At 51.9% G+C, this 24,619-nt stretch overlaps 1 protein-coding gene across 2 annotated transcripts in view; it reads left to right on the top strand.

Moving 5' to 3' along the window:
- Positions 1–24,619, top strand: part of nrp2a (neuropilin 2a) — a 62,220-nt gene that overhangs the window by 15,993 nt on the left and 21,608 nt on the right. For both annotated transcript variants that reach the window (XM_076016683.1, XM_076016692.1), the window contains exons 3-11: positions 500–681; positions 9,832–10,062; positions 12,020–12,175; positions 12,384–12,553; positions 13,367–13,522; positions 19,367–19,511; positions 21,667–21,842; positions 22,661–22,843; positions 22,916–23,060. In XM_076016683.1, the coding sequence (XP_075872798.1) occupies positions 500–681; positions 9,832–10,062; positions 12,020–12,175; positions 12,384–12,553; positions 13,367–13,522; positions 19,367–19,511; positions 21,667–21,842; positions 22,661–22,843; positions 22,916–23,060 (1,544 nt within the window). The remainder of the gene's footprint in view (positions 1–499; positions 682–9,831; positions 10,063–12,019; positions 12,176–12,383; positions 12,554–13,366; positions 13,523–19,366; positions 19,512–21,666; positions 21,843–22,660; positions 22,844–22,915; positions 23,061–24,619) is intronic.

Below are 24,619 nucleotides of genomic sequence, written 5' to 3'. Positions count from 1 at the left end.
CCCCCCCCAGGCTGCTAGCGCTCTCACCTTTCCTCACCCCCTACCGCCTCCCTCACCCACCCGCCAGCCCCCCCCCCCACCCCCCCTCGTCTCTTTGTTGTTTCCCGAAGCTCCTCCGTCTATTTTTACCCAACCTTTTGACAGATCCGTCCTGCCGCTGGATCGCGGGGCGAATGCTGGAAATGTTTCTCCATTAGCTCGGTGGCTCCGCTCCTGTCACCCACAACTCAGCGGCCTCGCCTTTTTTTTTAATTTCGTCATCCCGAGAATTTATTGAATGCGACCGAAAGGCAAGAGCAAATCAATTCCCCCCCCGGGACGCCACGCGCGACACCTGTCTGCCGTTTTTGTTTGCGTAACCTCACGGCTCTCCGTGTTTATCGCTCGCTTTCATCTCTCCCCCTTTCTCAACCCCCCCCTCACCCACACCCCCATCCGTCCGCCACCATCCGACTCTCTCCCTGCCGATCTTGGGAATAACAGCCGTTGTCCTCCTCAGGTACGACTTCATCGAGATCCTTGACGGCGCCGCGGAAAATGCCGACACGCTGGGACGGCACTGCAGCAACATCGCCCCGGCGGCAGTCATCTCATCGGGGCCCTCCATCCAGATCAAGTTTGTGTCGGACTACGCCCACCAGGGGGCGGGCTTCTCCCTGCGCTACGAGATCTTCAAGACGGGTGAGTTCTGCTGACGCGAAACAATTTTGTGACGAACAGCAAATGTTTTTAGCCTGGCGAACACAATCCAAGGAAAAAGTCTTGTTAGCGCCATGTTTCGATCGCAGCAACTAACGGGGGGGAGAGTTGCAACAATTTAATATTGTTCCCAGGCAATTAGCTTAACCTCTATCTCAGCCAATGGTCTATAGCAGCTATAGACCATTGAAACGGAATTTATTTTCCGTGTCCAAAAGCGTTCAAAGTCCTTTAGGACGGGGAAACATTTTCTGAACGACTCTTTCAGGACTTCAGACACGCCGGAGTTAATGATATTTTTTGGTCTCCTCACTGAGTCTTTCGCCCTCCATTAATGAACCGAGACCTGTGATCACTCAACCCCGCTGGCTCCTAGCGCAATTAGCATCAGCAGAGGCAGCGGGGCATGTAAATAAAAGTTGGGTGAGGGTGGGGATGGGGGGGGTGTGGGGGGTGTGGGGGAGCAGAACGACCCTCAAGCCGCCTGAAAGCATCCGAGGAATGTTCATTTGAAAGGGAAGCTGGATCCGCTTCCTCTGGCAAGACAGAGGAGGCGGTGGTAGAAGGCATGTTGGTGGAGGGAGAACTTCAAGTGGAGTCTGGAGGTGAAAGGTTTACGTGCGGAGGCGGAGACCGTGAGATTGACAGGGAGCGCCTGCAACCAAAGTGGGGATTTTTACCGGAGGTCGCGGAGGTGCACGGGTTTGAGCGCAGGTGAAGAGCCGCAGCGGAAAGTATTTGCCCTGCTGGTGGCGCCAATGTGTGCGTGTGTGTGTGTGTCTGTGTGTCTGTGTGTGCTTTATTTGATGGCGGTGCTCGGCCTTGAGGCACCTTTGGGATTTATGGTAGAGTGAGTTACCGGCTGATTACGGCACCACTTTAAGCAGCTTTACAGCAAGCGGCTGTTTGTTTTTTGTTTTTTTGTTCTTTTGTTGTTTTTGTTTTTTCAGAGAAAGCAGAAACCTTAGAAATAAAATTTACAAACTTCATCGGTCTGACAGTTATTACTTCTCAGCAGAATGTTAAGGGGGGGGACAGGGGGGGGCAAGAGGTGCAGTGGCCAATCTTTTTTGAGAAGCTTTTATTTTGTCAGCAGTGCGCTTTGCCATTCGCAGATTACCATGCTAATCTGCAGAGATCCGTAAAGCATTAGCGGTTAGCCGACCATTTGGCAGGTTAATCAGTATATAGTCACGCTAATCAGTGTATTAGTGTAGTCAGTCACAGTGAGTAGCTGTTGTTTTGGTGGCAGCAGTTAATCACTCTGCCCGGCGTGACACTGAATCTAATCTACGGCTAAAGTTAGCCAGCGGTCGTTAGCATGCTTGATCGCCTTTAGATTTTTTGGTCCGCGCCTGTTGTTCTCGTCTGGTATAAAAAGTTTGTGGGGTTTAGTTTTTGTTTTTTTTCCCCAGCGCCACACAAACAATGATCTGTCAGGATGTTGTCCTTCCCGTCGCCTGACAAGAAAAAGCAATAAACCGGCGTTGCGCAACAGCAAACTGCCAGAGATGCCAAGACATTCACCTGCCAAAACAACCTGGAAATTCACTGTTTGTGTGTCGTGCGCGTTTGTGTGTGTATAAAAAAAAAACCCGGTTCCCACATTATTTCCCTGTCTGTCAAGTGGCCAGGTTGTGTTACCACCACCTTCGAAGGGTCCAGGTTATATCGCACTTTGTGAAGCGTGAAGTACAAGCGTCTCAAGCGGGGCAGGAGAGCACTGAGTCATCACTTCCTATCTTTGAGGAGAATCTCTCTCCGTCTTTTTTTTCCTTCTTTTATGGATTTATTTCTTTTTCTTTTCCTGTTCAAAGCGCCAAATGCACGTGACCCAGATTCCCCTCCAAACGTTCGGCTCCGTTACCAAGGCCACAGGTTTGAATGGTGACAATTTAACGGCACGGACCTGCGTCTGTCTCGCACAAGCGCGCGCAACCCGCCCACACACACGCACACGCACACGCACACGCACACACACGCGCGCGCGCGCGCACATACACACAGGGCAGCAGAGTGAAAGCTGCTGGATGAGGAGAAGCCGTTGCCATGGCTGTAACGAGATCCCAGCGTAGATTCAGGGGCAGGGGGGGGGTTAGCAAGCGAGACTGTGTCACGCTGGCTAGCATGGCGTGGGCAGCGCTGTTAGCCTGTCTGTCTGTCTGTCTGTCTGTCTGTCAACCGGCATGCAGAGGCGGCCACATGTAAGACGTGCTGGGGAGAAACGATTGGAGCCCCCGGTGAAAAATAAATAAATAAATAAATAAATGAATCAGAGAGCGCCCGAACGGCAAAACCTGATTGAGGCTGCGTGTTAATTAGCGCCTTTCCAGCAGCTGCACGCTGCCTCATCAGAGCCCGGGGGGACTTGACGGGGGGGTGTCACAGCCACCAACAACAGTAGCTGCGTTTCCATGACCCCTAGAATTGCACGAAACCTAAATATCGTGATAACAAAAAATTCATAATGGAGACCTCTCAAACGTGGCTAAAAGGTTTCGACGCTCTCATGAGGAGGTTTTTCAGACAGGAGGTATACTGCAAAAGTGTCACGGAAACACTTTGTTCGCAGTGCGTTATGTTTGGACGGAGGGGGAAACGGAATATTTTTTTACAAGTAATCAAAGAAAAAAAATATAACAACCATTCTTGATAGCAAACAAATGTAAACAAACGTCAGCAGTTATTTTTTGGGGAACCACCGCGATGGAAACACAGGCAGTGGCATAAAAAGAAAACACCTTTAAACTTTTCGACGGCAGATCCCAATAATTGTCAGTTTACCGGAGTGGAAACGAAGCCGCTAACTTAGCTTAGCTTAGCTTAGCTTTAGGTCGCTTTTAGCCGCCTCGTCACTTTTTTTTTTTCGCTTTGATTTTGCACAAAATGTTATTTTGCAAACTGCACCTCAGTCTGTATCAAAGCGCCAGGGCGGTCCAGGGGATTGTGGCTCTGTGCCGCGGTGTGCGCTGTGTTTGTGTGTGTGTGTGTGTGTGTGTGTGTGCGTGCGTGTGTGTGTGTGTGTGTGTGTGTTTTCAAAGGGTGTGTCCTGGCTGAGATAGAAATCAAGGAGGCACACAGCTGTGTGTGTGTGTGTGTGTGTGTGTGTGTGTGTGTGTGTGTGTGTGTGTGTGTGTGTGTGTACGTGCGAGTTTCCAGCTTCCTTCCCATCCAAAACAGACAGTAGTGCTTACAAAGCAGGCTGACCCCGCCACAGTGTGTCTCGAAGTCAGACAGTGTTCGTGTCTGTGTGTGTGTGTGTGTGTGCCTAAGGAGAGCAGAGATTGTCCTGTTTTCCACACTGCGAGCTGATGACGCCCCGCGCTTGTTTTTGTTTTGCTCATTCAACCCTATTACATAAGCAACAACTGTAACAACTCTCGGGGGTGCAGAATTTTGGACGTGGATGAGCAATTTGTGCATGACGACGTGTGTGTGTGTTTGTTTTTTTTGGGTGGAGGAGGGGGTGGGTCTGGGGGGAGGGGCTAGCTACAGTAGAGCCGAGGCTAATTATTTCCAGCTAGCCATAGCAGACAGTGACCTTTGACTCCAAATCCTCTCCCGATGCTCCTTCGCCCTCTCTGTGCGCCATCTGAGTGGGGAAGCCGCTCCCCACCCCCACCTCGCCAAAATATAAGAAAACAACAAGCGCCCCCCCCCCCCCCCGTCCCCACCCCACCCCACCCCTCGAGCATGTGCACCTTAACCCCTCCTCTTCCTCCTGTGCTGTTATTGTGGCCTACTTCGCTCCCGCTCATGCGTGCTTAACCCTTTGCGCCCCCCCCCCCACAGACGACCGCCCACCATCCTCGGGACGCCCCGCCGCATCACCATCACCGTCACCGTCATCCTTCACGCACTCCCAGCCCCTGTTACCACGGCGACAGGGGGAAGACTTAGCTACCTAGCTAACTAGCCAGTCGGCGGCCAATCCCGAGTTGAGCATCGTCTGGGCTCCGCCCTCTAGCCCCCCCGCCGTGACCGCTGCCTTGGCATCTGTGGGGTCAAGGCGAGAGCGCAGGCCAGCCTGGGGCTGAACCCCTCCCCCCCCACAAGTGCCAGTCATAACATTGACCCCCCCCAATGTGTTTTTCTGATGCTATCGCCCTGATTGGATTCCACAACTAACCCCCCACACACACACACACACACACACACACACACACACACACACACAAATGCACCCCCTTCCTCCACTGCCGCCGACTAAGTTCAAACGAAAAAAAAAAAATAACACGGCCCGATTCCAGGGCCCCCCGAACGCCACGTGAGTAATTAACCCACTGGAAATGAAACTCACACATAAATAAACCAATCGGCGGTGGAGCGGTGTTTAAAAGTGAACCAGTCGTAGCGCTGCACCTTTTTTTACAATGACAAATCAGCATCTTGGCGCCCTGACAGCCAATGGCATGCTGGGAATGTCCCCCCCCCCCCCTCCAGGAGGGTTCAGCCTTCGCTCGGAACCCCACCCCCGGCGGCAGAGCATCATGGGAGTTGACAGGCGAGGCGAGGACGAGGCGGGAGTCTGAGAGTCGGAAGAGTGAATGAACGTACGTGGGGGGGGGGGGGTCAGCGTAGCCGGAGTCAGAGGAGGAAGGGGCGGGGTTTCTTTTCCTTTTCCGACACAAACATGTGGAGCCGCAGCAGCCCGGAGGTGGGGGGGGGGGGGTTTCCAACTCGGTTTCTACCCAGCAACCCGTCGACCTTCTCCCTCCTCCCTCCAGGGGCGTCAAGCTCTGGCTTCCCTCGCAGGGGGGCGGCCGGCCAATGAGCACGTGCGAGGAGACGCGACAATGGGCGGGGGGGGCACGGTTGCACGCGACTTGTTTTCGTTGTGCTCACAGACTGGGAACTAATGGGCGTTAACGCTAAGAAAGTGGGGGTCTTGGCGGGGGGGGTAGGCGGGGTCACTCATGCATACGTGAGACGCGCGAGTTCTTTTGAAGGCAATGTTTTTTTTTTCCCCCGTTGGTTGAGAGACGGAGTCAAGCTGTGCTCAGATTGGAGGTGTTCTTTTTTGCCCATAACCCCCCCCACACACACACACACACACATACACACACACACACACACACACACACACACACACACACACCACCACCACCACCACTCACACTACTTCATCTCGCCAGAAGGACTCGGCAGCGCCGCTCTATGACCCAATAAGAAACAAGGCCAGTGTGTCAGTGTGTGACACATACTGTGAAGCAGTCACACACACACACACACACACACACACACACACACACACACACACACAGAGAGGGAGAGGAGAGGGACTTAATAAAAAGGACTACAGTCAAAGCTACACAGTCGGGGTGTGTTCCATATCAAATACTTCTGTCACTGCTCTCTCAACAGAGGAGCACTTGTCCAACATTGCCATAAAGTGACGACGGCAAACTACATTGAAAATGATTCAAAATCAAGCTGCGTTTTCCATTACAGTCTTTTACAAAAAACAAAAAAAAGGGGGCGTTTTTTAAAATTTAAACAAAGTACAATTGCGATTTGCAGGTGTGTCCGTTGAATGGTGCGCAGCGCACGAGCCACAATTAGCATGAAACTTCGTCCGAGATTTACGAGAGTTACGTTTGCTTTTGTTTGCTGTCAAGAATGTTTTCTCTCTTTACTTGTAAAAAAAAATATTCCGTCTCCTCCTCTGCCCAAACGTAACGTGCCATTTTCACTTGAAGTGAACTGGTCACGTGACCCACGTCCGGTGACGTGTAAATGCGAAAAAGTCACTTTTGCGATACACCTCTATATGGATACGTCTGAAAAACCTCCTCACGAGAGCATCAAAACCTTTGAGCCGTATTTGAGAGGTTTTTTTTTTCAAGTTTAGGTGTTTCCATTTACCAGTTTTTTATTGCAATATTTAGATTTTGCACAATTCTAGGGGTCATGGAAACACAGCTATTGACACCTCATAATGCTCTGGCGCTCGGAGTATGTTAGCTAGCTTGCTAGCTCGGTAGAACCTTTTAGCCAGTGACTAAATCATCACAGATTGAACAAATGTGAATAACAGCAACTGGTCGACACGTGGCAAAAATAATCAGCGAGAAAAGCGCACTTTACACTCACAGCGAGCGAAGTGACTCAGTGGAAGCGCGCAATCTGGAACACACGCACAAAGGCTGCGCGGCTCATGCATACTGCATCATTCACCCCCTCCACCGCGTTGTTAGCGCCTCACAATCGCATCCATCTTCCTGCTCTAATGGATCGGCGACGGTACGGCTTGACTTGGAGCGCCGCTTTTCATTTACCAACACACACACACACACACACACACACACACACACACACACACACACACACATTTACCGCAGACCCACACAGGCACTCTCATAAAAACATGTTTAACACAGAAAAGTGAGGTCAGTATAGTGGGGTAGAAAGATAGCGGGTGGTTGCTAGCCTGAAAATTACTATCATATTTCAACATTCAGAGCCTTGTGTGTGTGTCTGTCTGTGTGTGTGTCTGTCTGTGTGTGTAGGCGGGCAAGCTCCGTGCAGGAAGCCAGATGATACACGGTTGTGTTTTGATGTTGCAGTGTGTGGGAGACGACACAAGAGGCAGAGTGTTGCCTTTTTAACATTTGGTGGAGAGGGGGGGGGGGGGGGGGGGGGGGGATTTCTCCCCCTCCTCCCCCGTCTTTTTTTTTTTTTTTTTTCCTCATGTTTTCGCAGATTTTCAGCGCATCCTTGCGGGTTTGCGGAGGAAAGAAAAGGAAAAAAAAAACAGAGGGACCGACAGCTATGTGCAATGTGTCAAAGAGCGGGAAAATGCGAGATAATTGGTATGAAAATAGAACGAAGGAAGGCTGTAAAGAGAAGCAAGACAGATGGGAAGCTGCTGGAAAACAGGAAAGGTTGTGGGCGAAAGAGTGAAGGAGAGAGAGAGAGACGGAGAGATGTTCAAAAACACTCGTTTTTTTTTTCTTCCTTTTTTCCCTCTCCCTCTCCCCTCCGACGCTGATTGGGGTCAGCTCACCGCCATTAACTAAGTGTAGACAAGGGAGGGAACCGAGCAACCTGCCTGACCCCAACGCTTTTACTGGGCTCGCCTGATAATCATGGCCGGTGCCTCTGAGGAATGCGGCGCGAGGAATGCGGCGCGAGAGCGTCTGCGTCTTTATGAATATATATATTTATATATGTGTATATGTATATACAAGCTTATCAAAGCCAGTCGGCAGCTCCCTGACACGGCGCAGTGCCGCCTCCCACGGCCCCCCCCCCCCCCCCCCCCCCGCTGCTATCTGCTTTTCCGGAGCCCTTAAATGCTGGATGGGGTGGGGGCACCGCAACAACAGATCCATTTTCTCGCGGCGCTCACATGACCGCGTTTACAAGCATGTTTGTTTTTTTTTACGATGTAGCGGCCCCGGAAATGTTCCTCTGTAAAAGTGGCAATTTATCACAAGCGCAGAACCGCATCGTAATGTTGCTGCCTGATTTAGAAAATGTGCTGGTTTTGCTCCTCATGAGCGCGGCAGCTCGCGAGCAGATAACCGCTTTCCACCCACCATCGTCGGAGATCCAGCAGGGTTCCTCGCGGCCGTGGAAAATGTGGGAAAGTGGTGGAAGTTTTGGGAAAGTGGAGAAATTTGATCGTGCGCCTTTACAAACCAGCGGAATTTGTTGGTTGTTCAACCCCAAAGTGGGCTCGAGTCTCCAACTCCAATGCTTTTCTTTAGACCAACCCAAAATACTGAGTCTGTATTTTGAATTTTTTTTACGTGTTTTATTATTGTCACCAAAGGTTCACCTGTGTTTAAAAATTCTGTATTTGTAGGTTTGCCGTAAGGTCATGTGAATTTCATGCTAGGTCACTTAAAAGTCATGGAAAAGTTCTGAAATTCTGTCAGTGAAAGTGAATGGACACGCTTGTCAAAGAAACACCCCAGCCGTCACGTCGAATTGGGATCAAAATCGGGACATTTGTACGATACTCTTTAATGTGGCCGCAAGGCGCATTTGCAAACAGCCCGATGGGGGTGGGCGGGGTCAGAGATTGGAGCGCCACCGATTTGAAAAGGTCACCTGCGCCACCGTATTTTTTCCGATGCAAATCTCGCCGTCTCTTAGCAACGTTATTGTGCGGTGGATGACTGCCCGCCTCTTGGCAATCGCAAAAATAGAGAGAGGGCTAAACGTGTCGATGATAAAAAAACGTTTTTAAGCCGGACGGACGCTTATACGGACGGACGGACGGACGGACGGGGTTTGTGAATGGCAGCGCGGGGAAACTCATTGATGTGCCAGAACCATAAACACTCGGCCGTGACTCAGTCGTACCGGCGGGGCCCTGCCGAGCGGTGGCTGATGGGTAGATGATCTGAGCCGCACAGCTGCCGCCGCTCAAGGTGAGCCGCCCAGGGCGCATAAATCTGCATGGCTAATGAGGGAGCCGGCGCAAAGGGCCCACTTAGACCCATTACACAACGTTTGTGCTGTGCGTGTGTGTGTGTGTGTGGGTGTGGGTGGGTGTGTGTGTGTGTGCGTGTCTGAGGGAAGAGGGGTGCTCAAGAGTGTTTTAGAATATTTGCTTTGAATGCATAATGGAGCAAGGGAGGGTCAGTCTGCTACCCCCTTTCATCGCCGCCTAAGTGGGCATCAGAGGACAACGCCGCGTTATATAACCGCATAATATACACCGCGGCCAAGTCCACGGAGGCCAAACGGCGAGGCAGACGGAGATAATGGAACTACTTTTCCCAAAAAAAGTATCACCCACCCGGCGTAGTTGTCATATTTTTTTTATTGTCCTTGAACGAAGAGGCGAAGCCGGCGAGGAGAAACGTTCATGCCTCGGGTGGGAAAACAGAGCGATTAGCCTCTTTTTTCTGGTTGTGGCATTAGACACGCCCAGTCGCGCTGCTAATCGGGAAAACTGTGCGTGTCCCGACTCTGGCTACTGTAAACTCAAACGGTTTCCACGGTGATGAACGACTCCCTGGGAAAAAAAAAAAACACCCTCTTGCAAGTCAGATGAGATACCGGCGCGTGATCGATTGCTCACGCCTGCATTTTCTGCTAATATGACCGATGGCTTGTTTACTTCCCCGGCATCCTTTTATCGTCTGACTTTTTTTTCCCTTTTTAATTTCCTCGCAGGATCCGAGTTCTGCTTCCGCAACTTCTCCAGCTCATCGGGAATGATCGAGTCGCCAGGCTTCCCGGACAAATACCCCCACAACCTGGAGTGCTCCTACATGATCATCGCCCCGCCGCACATGGACATCACCCTGCGCTTCCTAACCTTCGACCTGGAGAACGACCCCCTGCTGGTGGGGGAGGGCGACTGCAAGTACGACTGGCTGGACGTGTGGGATGGCCTGCCGCAAGGTGAGCGCTGTCGCCACGTTGGCTGATCTGTTGGGCGATCCATTGGGCGATCCGTTGGGCAATCCTTTGAATTGGTTTAAATTTTTCCTTCCCTCTTGGATCGCTTGCACACAGGGTCTTAGAAGCACTTTTTTGAACTCCCATGCGCCTGTGGGGCTCACACGCGCAATTGCACGCAACTCCTGACATTTCCCTAGCGGGCACCTCTTTGATGTCGGCATTCCTTTAGCGCCGCGTGAAGGAAACGGCATTTCGCACAGGGCAGCCGCAAAACGCCGTAACACCCTTGGCGCTCTTTCTCCCATGGTCCCTCGCCTCCTCGCCCGTCCTTCCCTCCTTATCGCCGAGCGCTTCCTTCCTCCGACGATGGGTATCTCTCTACCGGACCAATCAGAGGTGCCGAGCCCTTTCAGCCGCGTTGAGGAAAGCATTTCCAGGATATTATCGGAGGCTTTGATAGCAGCTGCAGGGCGATGTTAGCCGGCTAAGTGCGAAATCTCGGCAGCAACAGCAGCAACGTTGGGCGATTCGCTGCGCGAATCTCCTTCATACTTCCACCGTTTTTGTTTTTTTTTTGGTAATATAAAGCTCAGCGTTGAGGATTTGCTCTAATTATTCTATTTTCAGTCACTTTAAAAAAAAAAAGAAAGAGAAGAAGGGGGGGATCCAAGCGGATTTAAAAATTCCAATTATAGCGGCAGAATTTGGGGAGCTTTGATAGCTGAAAACAATTTATACCATTTAAAAGTTGAGAATTAGGAGGAAATTAAAAGCGTAACCCAGTTCAGGCGAGCGAGTCCCCGGGGCTGCTGGGAGACGAGACGAGGCGAAAGGCGGGAGGGGTGGGGGGAGGTGAAGAATTTGGCGTTTAGCGAAGAGGGGGAGGGACTCCCGGGACTGGCGCAATCCAAACTGGTGGATTGTGTCTGTCTGTCTGTCTATCTGATCCCAGTGCAGCTTGCGCTCAGGCAGGGATTCCAGAATCCCCCTGCTGGGCCTGCTGGCCGCCACTCACACAGCAGATGGAGGGATGGACGGGGAAGGAAAAGAGGGAGAGAAAGGGGTGTTATGTGGGGGGATGGCGGGGAGTGCGGCGGCGTGCTGCGACTCATTAGGCAACACTTATTGGAGCGGAGCAGCTAGTCGCTGGGAGTTACTGGTGTCCCCCCGCTCAGAAGTTTGCCAGACTAGTTGGCTGCAGGGACGGAGAACCGTCCAACCACAACGGGAGCTAAACTTGATTGCGTGGGTCCACTGCAAGGAGGACATTGTTCCACCAGGGGCACCAATATAGTTGCCAAGATGAACACTTGGAACCTCTTAGAAAGAAATTTTTTCTTGGAAACAAGACATTGGCACAGAGAAAAGCTTGGGCGCGGGGGGCGGGGGGGGGCGCGGGTTAAAAATTTGGACCCCTTTCATTTAATATATACTCTTTTGTTATTGGCTGGAATCTTTTCTTTCTGGATGTGCTTCAGCACATGACAACAATCTGTGTCTCCATTCAGCCAATGAGAAAAGTCCATCTCATTATGTGTCCCTTGTGATGTCACAAGAGGAAGCAACCTCTTGTAACAGAACAGCAACACCTCTGCAAGATTTTTGGCAACACCCATCACCCACCCCCTTGTGTCAGTTGAATCAAAGTAACGATGCTTGCTGGAGGCTGTAAAACACAAGGGTGAATATGCTGTTTTTTGGAGTTCTACAAGTTTTTTTTTTAGGTGATTAATCATCACGACGCTGCGCAGACAAATAACGATCTAAAAATGGGTAGAAAATGAGACCTTAAAAGAATAAAAGCATAAGCGTACCGTTGTTGCTGTTTTTTATTGCAGTGTCACCGTGAAAAGCGCTTAAAAAAATGGAACTACTTACAAACGGCGACGGGGGCACGGCAAAAAAAATAAAAAGTAAAACAAACGCGATTAAATCAGTTTGATTTATGCCTCCGCAGTGGCTCCACTCATCGGCCGCTACTGTGGCGCCAAGATCCCGCCGGAGATCCAGTCGTCCTCGGGCCTGCTGTCCCTCTCCTTCCACACGGACATGGCAGTGGCCAAGGACGGCTTCTCGGCCCGCTACAACATGACGCGCAAGGAAGTCAGCGACCGTGAGTGGCCGAAAACATTAATGTGGTTTTCTCTCTTACCGTCTGTCCGTCTCTCTGTCTGTGGCATGTCTTCCATCGTTCCCTTCCCGCTCATCTCCATCCCTTCTTCCGTCTTTCGCTCCTCTTGACCTTGCCACGCTTTGCCGCTTTTTCCAGCTTTCTTCCCAATTGTCGTCACCACGTGAAATTTCCCGCTTCTTTTTCCCAGCGCTCCGCTGCAGCATCCCGCTGGGCATGGAGTCGGGGAAGATCAGCGACGACCAGATCAGCGCCTCCTCGTCCTTCTACGACGGCCGCTGGCTGCCTCGACAGGCCCGCCTCAACAACGAGGACAACGCCTGGACGCCCTCGGAGGACAGCAACAAGGAGTACATCCAGGTTGGCCAGACTTTTTTATTGCGGCCCGGCCGGCTCCTTTTAATATCGCGGGGAATTTTTTTTTCTTTGTTTTTGTTTTCCTGCAAAGCTGCCAAACCGATCATCTGCATCTCTCGGAAGAAATATGAACACGGAATTGCTTCGACTCTTCGTGGACTCGGAGGCGCTTTATTAATGTTGCGGCAGCGTTGCAGCAGGACACACAGGCAGGCAGGGGGGAAAGGCAGGAACTGCGAGGCGATGATAAGGAAGTGCTTCTGCGAGCTCAATCTTTCCTGTGTTGAACGCGCACACACACACGCACACAGAGAGCGCACACACACACACACAACAGACAACACGTGCCTGGGTACTTGAGAGGACCGGCTTGATTGATGAAGGTGCTCTTCAGGAATGCATTCGAACAGCGCGCCATTGATCTTTTGCCGCCAGTCTTACCCCACACACACATACACGCACACACACCGTGCACCTAAGCTCCATCAGCAGTAGGCCCCAGTCGGTGTCCGTCCCCCTGCTGTCTGGGTGACAGATCGAGGCAGCAGCTGCTCCGTCTCTGTTATCTACATCAGAACCTGACCACCATTCATCTTAAGCAGCCATCGACGCCTACAACTCCATCCCCACCACTCGTAACCATCCTTTTCTAATTCCGGCTCAGAGTTGTGCATCAGACCAGAAAGGCCTTGAGTCCAATTCCCCAATTTGTACCGAAGTACTTTAAGAAAAAAAAAAAAGAAAAGAAAAGAAAGGGGACTCATGGCATGCAAGCTTTGCGTCTTGAGGGTACGTGACCACTGTTCTCTCCGTCAGGTCGACCTCCAGTTCCTCAAAGTCCTGACGGGCATCGCCACACAGGGCGCCGTCTCAAAGGAGACGCAGAAGTCTTACTACGTCACCAACTTCAAGCTGGAGGTCAGCACCAACGGCGAGGACTGGATGGTGTACCGGCACGGCAAGAACCACAAGGTAGGTGCCGAGGATCGAGTGTTGTCGGCGTACGTGTTGAGTCCAACAAAATGTTTGCACTTCTCGCCAACAAGACAGCCAGTGTCCTGCGTCGGGCGAATTGCGCGCATTCCTGCCTTGCTGCCAGTGTTCCTGAACCTGAGTCATGCAGTCATGAGGTGGGGAAGTGGGTGATGAGAGGAAGGAAGAGATAGAGGTGGAGGGTGGGTGGGTGGAGAGGGGCAGGGGAGCTGATAAACAAGAACAATGGAGTCCTCTGTGGTCCGTTATCTCGGCTCGCTGCTCATAATCGCTTTCATCACACAGCTGCGCTTGTGAAACCCTACCAGGTGTGTGTGAGTGTGTGTGAGAGACCCACTGCGAAATCATTTCCCAAGAGCGACAACCTTCCCTGTCAGGTAAATCGCTCCGATTTCAACTCCGGAATCACGCTCATCCATCTCGCTCATCCTGCGTCCTTTTAATCTCTTCTAATTGGCCACACGCGCAATCACTCCTCAGCTTCCTGTGTGGGTGAAGAGGCGGGGCTTACAAGAGAGGTCTGAGAAAATTACAAAGCTAAGAAGAAGGAGAAGCTACGAGTTGTGAGCTGCCGCTGTCGTTATTGTTTTATTGTTTTATTTCGTTTTATTGATTGGTGGTTTATCAGTTATTAGTCTGTAGTTTATTTATCACGAGTTTTATTATTCCTGGTTCAACCAATCGCCTTGGAAGCTTTACCTCAACAACGAGGCAAGGCTCTTTACCAGGCGGACGTGGAAACGCTCCCCTCCCCCGTCTGATGTTGGAATCATTCCACCAGGCTTTGCCTGAACCCCCACCCGTTGTTTGTTTGCGCGCGCCACCAGTTCGTACCCGGGACCTTTTGGCCAAGCGCTGGTTCTGCTGGCTGTCGGCGTGTGTGTGGTAATCCCCCGTCTGGTTGAAACAAACTCATAACTGGGTTGAGGTCAACATGGATTTCTAGCATGTAAGAGCTGAGGGAAGGTGGGGGGATAGCGTTGGGCTGTTGTTAATCCACCTACACAGTAAACTGGGATGGACTGGGATGTAACCCCTTCCCCACCCATCCTTTGCCAGCCGATGATTGGTTTGGGTGGGAACGGCGGGGGGTGTTTGATGTGGAGATTATTGAGTGGAAGGTTTTTTAGAATTAAAAAAAAAAATAAAGTCAACATCTGTGCAATTTACGGCCCCAACCTGCATCTGGCAGATGCACACACACACACACACACACACACACACACCAACCCGCCCAGACAAATCCACAGACCCCTGCTTTAACCACCCCCTGCCCAGCTGATCCCCACCGTCTGGAGATGAACGTCGGCGGACATGGACTTGATGCGGCCCCGTCTGCTGTAATCTGACTCCTCTACCACTGTCTGGAAAAAAAAAAACGCTTTCAGACACGAGCTCAGACGGACGCATCGACGTGCATGTGGGAGACGCTTGTACTACAATCGGCTGCTGTGAAAATGCTGGGTGTTTTTTTTTTCTTCTTTTTTTAGCCTCCGGGATGCACAGCATCCCACTGGAGGATCAATAGACGTCAGCGGAATCTGTGTTCGATGTCGTTTTGAAAGCTAAAAAGCACTGCAGTTTATGACGAGAGACGTGAAGGGGTAGTTTGTTGTCTTGTTTTCGTTTTCTTTTTGGAAACGTTGCCCAGGCTGAAGCCTGAAGATCAGGGTCCCTTCCTGCCGCTTGTTTGGTACGGTCGCTTTGAGATTTATTGAGCATTCCATCTTTACCGCATAACTGAAAAGACGCTCAGGTTCCCGTCGTATTTTCTTCTCTTTTGGTGCAACCCACAGATTGGATGTGACAAATCGCTGCACCCTGATCTCCGCTTCAAGTTCAACCAGATCGGTTTTTGAAAAAGGATTTTTGTTGAGCTCCCGACCACTCGGGTTCCTCTCAGGCCTTCGCCACCAGCTGCCGGGGAACTTTCTTCGCCCGCTAATCCCTCAGTCTCGCCTCGCAAACTCCTGAGCCGCCTCCGCCGTTGCCGCCTCACGATTCCCAAAGAGCCCTTAAGTGGTCGGAGCTCAGCTCTCACCAGGAGGTTCCTGTAATGACGGGGGGGATTTAGCTCCTCTAATTGTCATTTAGCGGCGAGCCGGGAGCTAATGCGGCGGCCGCAGCGTCGCGCGATAGGTGCGCGCTTTTTGCGGAGCCGCATGCGCACCTAAGATACGAGCGGCCCCACGAAACAAAACACAAAAGGGACTGACTTGGCACTTCTTGCGCGACCGCCTTTGTTTCCCTGGCCCGGGATTTGTGTCCTCATTTGCCGCATTTGCAACGAGCAAAAGGATTTAACTCGCGCTAAAGATTATTTCAATGGGAATGGGAGGCCGCGAGGGAAGGAACTCGGAGAGAGGCGTCTTCTTTGTGTCGTGAAGTCGAGGAGAAAGATCGCAGTCGCCCCGGTCACACCACCAAGCAGGAGGGCTGAGTTAGTGCCACAGTGTCTGTTGGCCCTGCACGCCCAGTTTTGATCGCAAAACAACCGTGGGACCAAATCATTCTGAGCTGGATTTTTAATGAATGCTGTTTTTTCAACATACAGCTGCATTTGAAAAAGGAAAAGAACTTTATCCCAAAAAGAAGAAATCAACTGATTCTGCAACACAAACTACAGGGAAAAAAAACCCACAATGTGCTAAATCTGTCCCCCGCACAGAAAAGAAACTCACGAAAAAATACAAAAAAATCGAACTCGAAAAAAAAGCACAAGCAGCGTTTCAGCCCCGATTCCTCCATCGTCACGCCGTCCCTCTTTGTGTGTGTTTTTTCCGCTCATTCTGTACTCGGCCTCGATGCATAATGCAAACACGAGTCGCGCGCGTGTTTCTCGCTGAGGTAAACAGCAGCGCAAACAAACACATCTGGTAACACTCGCGCGGCCAAAAAAGGCGAGGTGGAAGGACGGTCGTCAGCTAAACCGGTCTTTTCGTGGGTGGGGGAGCTGGAGGTGGCGGGCGGGGGGGTCGACCGGCCAGCTGGAACCATTTCCTGACGTTCGAGGGAGAGTCGCCAGGAGAGCGAGCGGGGGAGTTGCAGTTAGCGGCCAGGAAGAAAAATAAGATGGACAGAGGGGCGAAGCAGAGCGGATGACAAGTGTAATGGAGGGAGTGTGAGAGGGAAGGCGGATAAAGTCCCAGCGGCGCCGTCAACTTTGAGGCGAAACACTGGCGGAGGGGCGTACAAAAAAAAAAGGAAAAAAAACGGGCGTGTTGGGCCAAAAAAAGAACCGAGCGGAGGAGAATGAATCAAACCCGAGATCATTTTCCATCAATCAACACAGCCAGCCAGAGGAAGAAACCCCTCTTGGAAAGTTGGTGTTTTTCTCCTCCTCCTCCTCCTCCTCCTCCTCGCACTGACCTCCTTCCCAGGCGAGATCGTCAATAGTTAAACACCCAACGGCGTCGCGCCAATGTCCACCTAAGGCCCCCCCCCGCCCCCCCCAGCCACCAGTCCTCTCCAACCACCCCCACACCTCCGGGCCGTCGCAGTGCAGCCGCCGTACACGTGTAAACGAAGGCAGGTCTTCGTTACCATTTCATGAGCTCCTCCTCCTCCTCCTCTTCGCCGGGAGACACAACAACACGGCAGCGTGAATAATTCAGGGGTCACGTGTGTGCGTGTGTGTGTGTGTGTGTGTGTGTGGGGAGAGAGGGAGGGTAGGTGGGGGGCAGCGTCCTGTCGTCGGGCAGATTAGAGACCATGGGGGTTTTGTTTTTTGTTTTTGTTTTTTTCGCGAATCGCCAACGACGACGGCCAACCCCCTCCCTTAAAACCGGTTCAATGGCCGACCATCTGCTTCCCGGGGTCGTTAACCTTTGAACCTTGGAAGTGTAGGTGGTGGGGGGAGGGGGTCAGGGGTCGAGCTTTCAGGTGCACCGACAAAAAGGGGATGAGAGGAAGTAGGCTTCCCCGACCTTTCCTGCTCTTCTCTCCTGCTCTCGCTCTGATTGTTGTGGCCTCCGGAGCTTCGACATTTTTCTCTTATTAAAAAATAAATTGCAAGCGGCTAATGGCCTCCCCATCATAACAAGCCACTTACTGCCACAGAATTTCTTTTTTTCAGGCCCCATCTTGTCACTTTCACTTAGTTGGAGATGTTCCTCCCCAAATGGCCCCGATCAGATCAGATCGCCTCCTGTCAATTTGGCCGCTGCTGCCTCACGAAGCACTTCCTGTTTGGAGCGATGAATCCGCCGCTGCTCCCTTCGTACATTCTTCCCGCCGTCTCCCACGCCCTCGCCTCATCTGGTTTCCACTATCCTGTCACACCCCACCGCTGTTTTATGCACCCCCGACCCCCAGTACTCCTCCTCCTCCTCCTCCTCCTCACCATCTTCACTCCTTCTCCGATGTCCTGAATGAAAAGCGTTTACGGTTGTTGCACCGTTTGGCCTGATTTCAGCTCCATCCGTCCGCTTGGTGTCAGCTCCACTTGATTAAATCAGACCGCGCCCCCACCCAAATCAAATCGCCCTCCAGTCTGATGTTAAAGTCATACCCCGGCTCCCGCTCCAACTCCCAATCCCCACCGGGATTCTCTGGGAATATCGCGTAATTAGCATATTTTTGGAAGGCTGCTCACGCCAGACAGCCGCTTTTTACTCTGCAAAGGTCACTTTGTGCCAATCTGGCAGAACGTTGTATTCTCCAAATTTTGTAATTGGAGAGAAAAAAATCCCGACTCTGCCAAATCGCAGGGGAATCGAATTGCTAAGTCGATGCCTTGATCGTCCTCGCCTCGGATTAAAAGAGAAATCATGTACGGATCTTTTTTTTTGGGGGGGAAGGCGTCTTTGTTCTTGAATTTGCCGCCGGTGCCGCTTCCCTGCCAGTCGGACCGCCGGCCCGTCGAGGTGACTGACAACCGTCTCCTCCCCCAGATGAAAGACGCTTGCTTCCTTGTGCTGGTGTGCGTGCGGTTGCGTAGCAGACCAGAAGGCGGTGGCGACGGCGAGGGGAGGAGGGGCCGAGATATCAAACAGGGGGTTGGTTTCCGAGGAATGAGCGGGGGATGGAAATGAAAGGAGACTGCGAGGGGGGCGTGGCCAGGAATTCTGCCAAGAGAGCGTTTGGGAACGTTTGGCGGAGGAGTAATTGCAAAGGGGGCGTTTGTTTTATGTTTTGTTGCGTTTCTTTTTTTGTGGTTCGCCACAAAAAGCGCGGCAAGAAGCTCCCCGTCCGTCGCCCCCACACACCGACCATCCGAGACTGTCCGACCACCGTGCTCACATCTGCCCTCTGATCCCCGCCTCCCCGCTCGCAACGAGCGGAAGGAAAAGGGGCTTCTGAGGAAGTGGATTTCCCCTCACGTCCTGCCAACCCGCCGGGCTGGGCTTCCTGCGCCGGGACGAGGCCAATGGCGTTGCTGGGTGTTGTCAGGTCACGTCTCCTGCGGCGTCCCGAGGCCACCAGCGTTGAGGTGTGCGGTAGTTAGGCGGCAAAGTAAAGAGAGAGAGAGAGAGAGAGCGAGAGAGAGAGAACGAGAGAGAGAGACTCATCTATCGCTCAGTTTCCCAGCCTCTCGGCGTCGACCTCCTGACCCCAAAACACTTGGACAGCTGGGGCGGTGACATCGGATCCATGTTTGGGTTGTCTCTGCCTTGTCCGGGCTGCCACTGTTCCTGTGTGTGTGTGTGTGTGTGTGTGTGTGTGTGTGTGTGTGTGTGTGTGTGTGCGTGTGTGTGTGTGTGTGTGTGTGTGTGTGTGTGTGTGTGTGCGCGCGTGTGAAAGAGAGATAAGACACAGACGCTCCAACGCCACTCAGGAATGTAACCGCTCTTTCTTTTTCTTCTCCTCTTCCTCTGCCTCCAGATTTTCCACGCCAACACCGACCCCACCGAGGTGGTACTGAACCGCGTCCCGCAGCTCGTCCTGGCCCGCTTTGTGCGGATCCGGCCCCAGAGCTGGAGGAACGGCATCGCCCTGCGCTTCGAACTGTACGGATGCCAAATTACAGGTACCGTAATAGTAGCCTACCAGAAACGCAAATATTTCTGGTAGTCGTGGGTGTTAGCCTCATCACCAGCAGGGGGCGACGACGACCCGGCTTCCCTGCCTCTATCCCATCGTCTCGCGTCTCGCGTGCCGCGTCGGGCCCTATGGTCACAAACTCAATAAACATTGTGTTTGTCGCTGCGCTAGCTCGACAAATTGACACTTGCTAGCATAGCGCAAAGCAGACTCATCATCAGGCCCTGAGTCTCAGACCCTTTGTGGTAATTTGGGGATCCGAATCGAACGCCCCCACATGGCTTGCCGGCGGCTAATTGTAACGTCAGTAAAGTCTGTGAAGGTTTGCAGTCATCCAGGTCATCTTAAGGTAGAAGGGTTGAGTTAGGGCAACTGGACTTTGTGATCTTGAAGACGTTTCACCTCTCATCCAAACTCCTTGAGGAAAGGGAACGACTCACGCGATGGCAGGTCAGAAGTAGGAGGCACATTAAGTGAGTCGTCAGAATAACGACTGTCACGAGGCTCACTCTATTAGCAGGATCAACAGCTCATTGATAATCAACACCTTTTGTTGAGAAATCAACAACTTGCTAATAGTATGTACCATCAGCTTTAGCCCCACCCACGTCTCCTGGTGGTTAAATACCTGGAACTCTCTGACACCTTTTTTAGAACTGAAGAAGCCTTTTGAATGAGAGGCAAAACGTCTTCGAGATCGCAAAAACAAGTGCAGTTGCACCAACTCAACCCTTCTACCTCAGCGTCATTAAAAACAATAATATCATAATATCACCCCCACACACACACACACACACACACACACACACACACACACACACACACACACACACGGCTATCTGTTAAACATAGGAAGCCCCTGGATAATTGCAGGAAACTTTTACTCTCCTCTTCCTTCCAGTGTCGTATCCCTCTCTCGAGTCCCCCTCCGCCGCCCTCCTCCCCCTCCCCCAGCACTCCCGCCTCCTCACCGTTTCAGACAACCCTCGCCGACGTGTCCCTCCGTTAGCTTCAGCACATCGGCGGCTCAATCATTCATCCCCCCCCCCCGCCGCCACCCCCGCCGTCGCCGTCCTCGGCTCTTACGTCGGGAACAGTGATTCTCCTCGGCCTCGACAGCCGCTATTGAAGTAGCTATTATCTCTTACACCACAGGTACACACACACACACACACACACAGACTCGCAGCAGCGTTTTTCCTTCTTTTTTTTTTCTTCTTTTTTCTTAATATAGCTCCTGACCTCAAAAAGCGCGCTTTGAATCGTACACAGGCGCTTCCTGATGCTTCTCTCGATCTATTATTCACATCCCCCCCCTCGCCGCCGCTTCCTCGCCGCCGTGACATAACAGCATGAAAGTTTGATCCGCCGCTCCTCTTAAACCGTCAGCACTGCTAACGTCTCCCGCATAACCCCCCGGCACCCCACCTCCTCCGGACCGCTGCTGCCTGCCACTTCCTGCTCCCCCCTCGCCGCCGCCTTCAACAGACTCTAAATCCTCAGAGTCGCTTTCAATGCCGCTCACTCGTCGGCGCCCGATTGAGTTTCATCCTGCCGTCACCGCCGCCAGCTCGGTCGATGTACTTCCGCCTGAGGAGAATATAAAGACGGCAGGGGCAGAATCAATCTGAGTACAAAGCAGGGACGCGCGTCAAAACTCGGCATCACCTTTGTCTCGCTTATTGCGCTCCAATCGCCAGAGGTGGCAAAAAGTATTCACATTCTGTACATAGGCAAAAGTACGGGTACTTGTGTCAAAAAACATACTCTGGTAAAAGTACTGATTCAACTCCATTACTCAAGTAAAAGTAAGAAAGTACAGGTTCTGAAATGTACCAAGTTTTTTGCCATGAACGAAACAAAACATTTGCTGATAAATTTGCAAAAAAGGAAAAATTTTGAATCATCTGGACTGGACTGGTCAGAGGTCTGCAGTATTTTTATATTTTTAACTGCAGCACAACCAAACTGTAGTCAGTCATAGTTCTTACCAATGAGCCATCATTGAACCGTAACATATTTAATAACAACAGCCAATGTTATTTTCTACATTTCTATTTTCCTCTGTACTGAAAACGTGCTGAACAGTGACTCCAAAGGCCGAGTTACTCACATACACTCTCACCCCCTTCACACCCCAGACGCCCAGTGTTCCGAGCTGCAGGGGATGATGTCCGGCCTGCTGCCCGACGCCCAGATCTTGGCCTCCTCCAGCAGGGACGTGGTGTGGAGCCCCGGCACGGCCCGCCTGGTGGCCAGCCGCTCCGGCTGGTTCCCTGGACCGACTCAGCCGATAGCCGGCGAGGAGTGGCTGCAGGTAACGAGGAGGGTTTCTTATCGAGGGGAAGTTCGGCCATTTTGTGTCTCTGCGTGGGGTCGTTCCATCCACAAAATTATAGAAGGCAACGGTGTTGATAGCTGCGTTTCCATGACAGTTGTTAGCAAAATAAAAGCGATATTTCGAACATTTCAAAAAAGTACAGTTGCGATTTGCAGATGTTTCCATTGAGTGGTGTAAAGCGCATGAGCTGTAATTCGTAAATTCTCGTCCGGCGAGACCCCACTTTGATGAGGATGGAGGTACAAAGCATTTTGCGATAAATCTGCATTTTGATGTTGTTTGCCGTCAAGAATGGTTGTTACATTTTTCTCTCGCTGTTTGGGTTCCCATATCTTCTGGACACTGGAAAACTCTTGGTTTCACGTCATGGTTTTCCACTTTTTAAATGTGACGCTCCACAGGGGAACCAACCGCAAGAGCGCAAGTGTTTACCTGCAGTGGGAAAATGTTGCAGTCGATAAATCGACGAGTGCTAAATGGGGCGAGAAAAAAAAAATCAATGGTAGGTCCCTTTGTAAGAGCATTTATTGGCAGCCCCGTGACCTTAAACTTTTTTTTACGGTATTTCACCTTCCCTGAATATTAAAGACGGCTCTTCCAGCATCTGTTATTCGCTCAATTACCAGCAGCATATGTTTTAGCACAGGAGATCAAAAGCTGGGCTCCCGCAAGGCACGACTGTAAACGCTGTTACCTGCGATGTGTTTGTTTTTTGGGGAGGGGGGGGGTTGGGTTTTTTATGACGTGTCAAGTCGGGTTGTAACGAGGCGGTAACTGTTGTGCTCGGGCCACAGGTGGATCTGGGCGTGGCCAAGACGGTGCGCGGGGTGATCACCCAGGGCGCCCGCGGCGGGGACGCGGCCGGCGGCGCCACTGCCGACAACAACCGGGCCTTCGTCAGGAAGTACAAGGTGGCCCACAGCGTCAACGCCAAGGACTGGAACTTCATCATGGACAGCAAGACCAGCCTGCCGAAGGTGGGTGGGTTGTTGTTGATGTTGTTCGTGCCTGAGGACGTCGCTGAAGAAAAAACTTCTTTCTTCGCGCAGGTTTTCGAAGGAAACACCCACTACGACACCCCGGAGCTGCGCCACTTCGAGGAGACGGTGGCCCAGTACGTCCGGATCTACCCGGAGCGCTGGTCTCCGGCGGGGATTGGCATGAGAGTGGAGATTCTGGGCTGTGACCTTCCAGGTAGGACGAGCAGGAACTCTATAGCGATCTATATGATAATCTGCGGCCGGGCGGTCGCCGAATTGAATTGTTTGCCCGCCTCAGTTTTGCCTTTTTTTTTTTACGAACCGGAGCAACGTAAAGGAGAGAATGGACCTTGAGGAAGGTGTCGCATTAGATATGCATGAGAATCATTAGAGGCCCCACCGACTCCGAAACGAACGAAGGTGAAGGCCGCGGAACGTCTGTCATTGTTTCTTCTTGTTCAAAAAAAAGGGGTTACGAGATCCGTTAGCTTCCAGGGTTAGCGTTAGCGCCGAACAGGGTTTGCTTCAGAGGAATGTTGGCCCCCGCAGAGAGCAGCGTTAGCGCCGTCTGTCAGCCAGATGTGAGGCAGCGCACGGGAAACGCAAACACACACAGAGACGCACACAAGGATACACACACACTCAGAAAAAAGATCTTGCACACATGCGTACGCGGCTATTTACGACTCCCGACAGGGCGGCCGGAGCTTCGGAACGCTCAGCACTTGCGCTCTCTCTCACACACACACACACACACACACACACACACTCGCAGGGAGGGAGTGACACCCATGTAAACGCACACGATGAACCACATGAAGAAAGATGTATGGAGTGTCTTACACTCACGACCACAACCGCATACACAGCTCTATATATGAGTCCAAGCTGTGTCGTCCGGGGGGGGGGGGGGGGGGGGGGGGGGGAGGTTGTAGGGTTATTTTTGTGTGCGCCCCTTTACGAAGTGATGATAAAAGGATGAAATGTTAAGCTGCTGCAGCGGCTTGTACCGCTTGTTCAGGCGAATTACACATATGTGGATACAATTAGGCCACATCCGACTATAAAAAAATCGCGAAGGCGCTTATTTATTGAACATTCGCGCGTGGAAGGTTTATGTTTGTTCTTTGGAATTGTGGGCCGAAATAGTTGTCCGGGGGGGAAACAGAATAGTGCTTTCTAGGTGCTGCGGGTCCTTTGAATATCTGCAGCGAGTTAAACGCTGAACGGCAACTTCTCAATGAACCCGTCAGAATGGCAGCGATCGACGCAAACTGTCAAAACCCGTTGACCGAGCGGAGCCCGGGGGCTAATAGATGATGGCGCTTTTGCACGATTGCAGGATTTTTTCCTTTTCCACCCGTTTTCGGAGGGGCGGCCGGGGTCAAGCCAAGGCACGAAACAATTGTCGCAGAGGGTCGCGCATTGTTCGCAGGCGGCCCAGCAGGAGCGGCGCAGCGCTCGCACAGCGCTCCTGCTGACATCCTGTAAATCATTCACTTCCTGTCCTTTTTCTGCTCCTTCTCAAATTGGATTCCTGTATAATGCCCCTTTTTTCTCTCTCTTTTACCCCTAAATTCTGCCGATGTTGCAGTGTGAACCTATCAGGTCCATCGCCCCGACCCATTAGTTTGCGCACATGGTTTTGAGCTTCTTCTTCTTCGTTTTTTAACACATGCTGAGGCTGTTTTTGTTCTCCTTTTTTTCATTTCCTGCCGGCCTCCCTTTTCTCCTCGTCTGTTAGCCATCAGCTCGCACCTCCTTTCTGTGGCC

Source organism: Nelusetta ayraudi, unplaced genomic scaffold (assembly GCF_046127955.1).
Source record: "Nelusetta ayraudi isolate G7.1 ecotype Tasmania unplaced genomic scaffold, CSIRO-AGI_Nayr_v1 ptg000006l, whole genome shotgun sequence".
Taxonomy (NCBI): Eukaryota; Metazoa; Chordata; class Actinopteri; order Tetraodontiformes; family Monacanthidae; genus Nelusetta; species Nelusetta ayraudi.
Note: the sequence above shows the minus strand (reverse complement) of the source record. Positions and strands in the feature narration are given on the sequence as shown.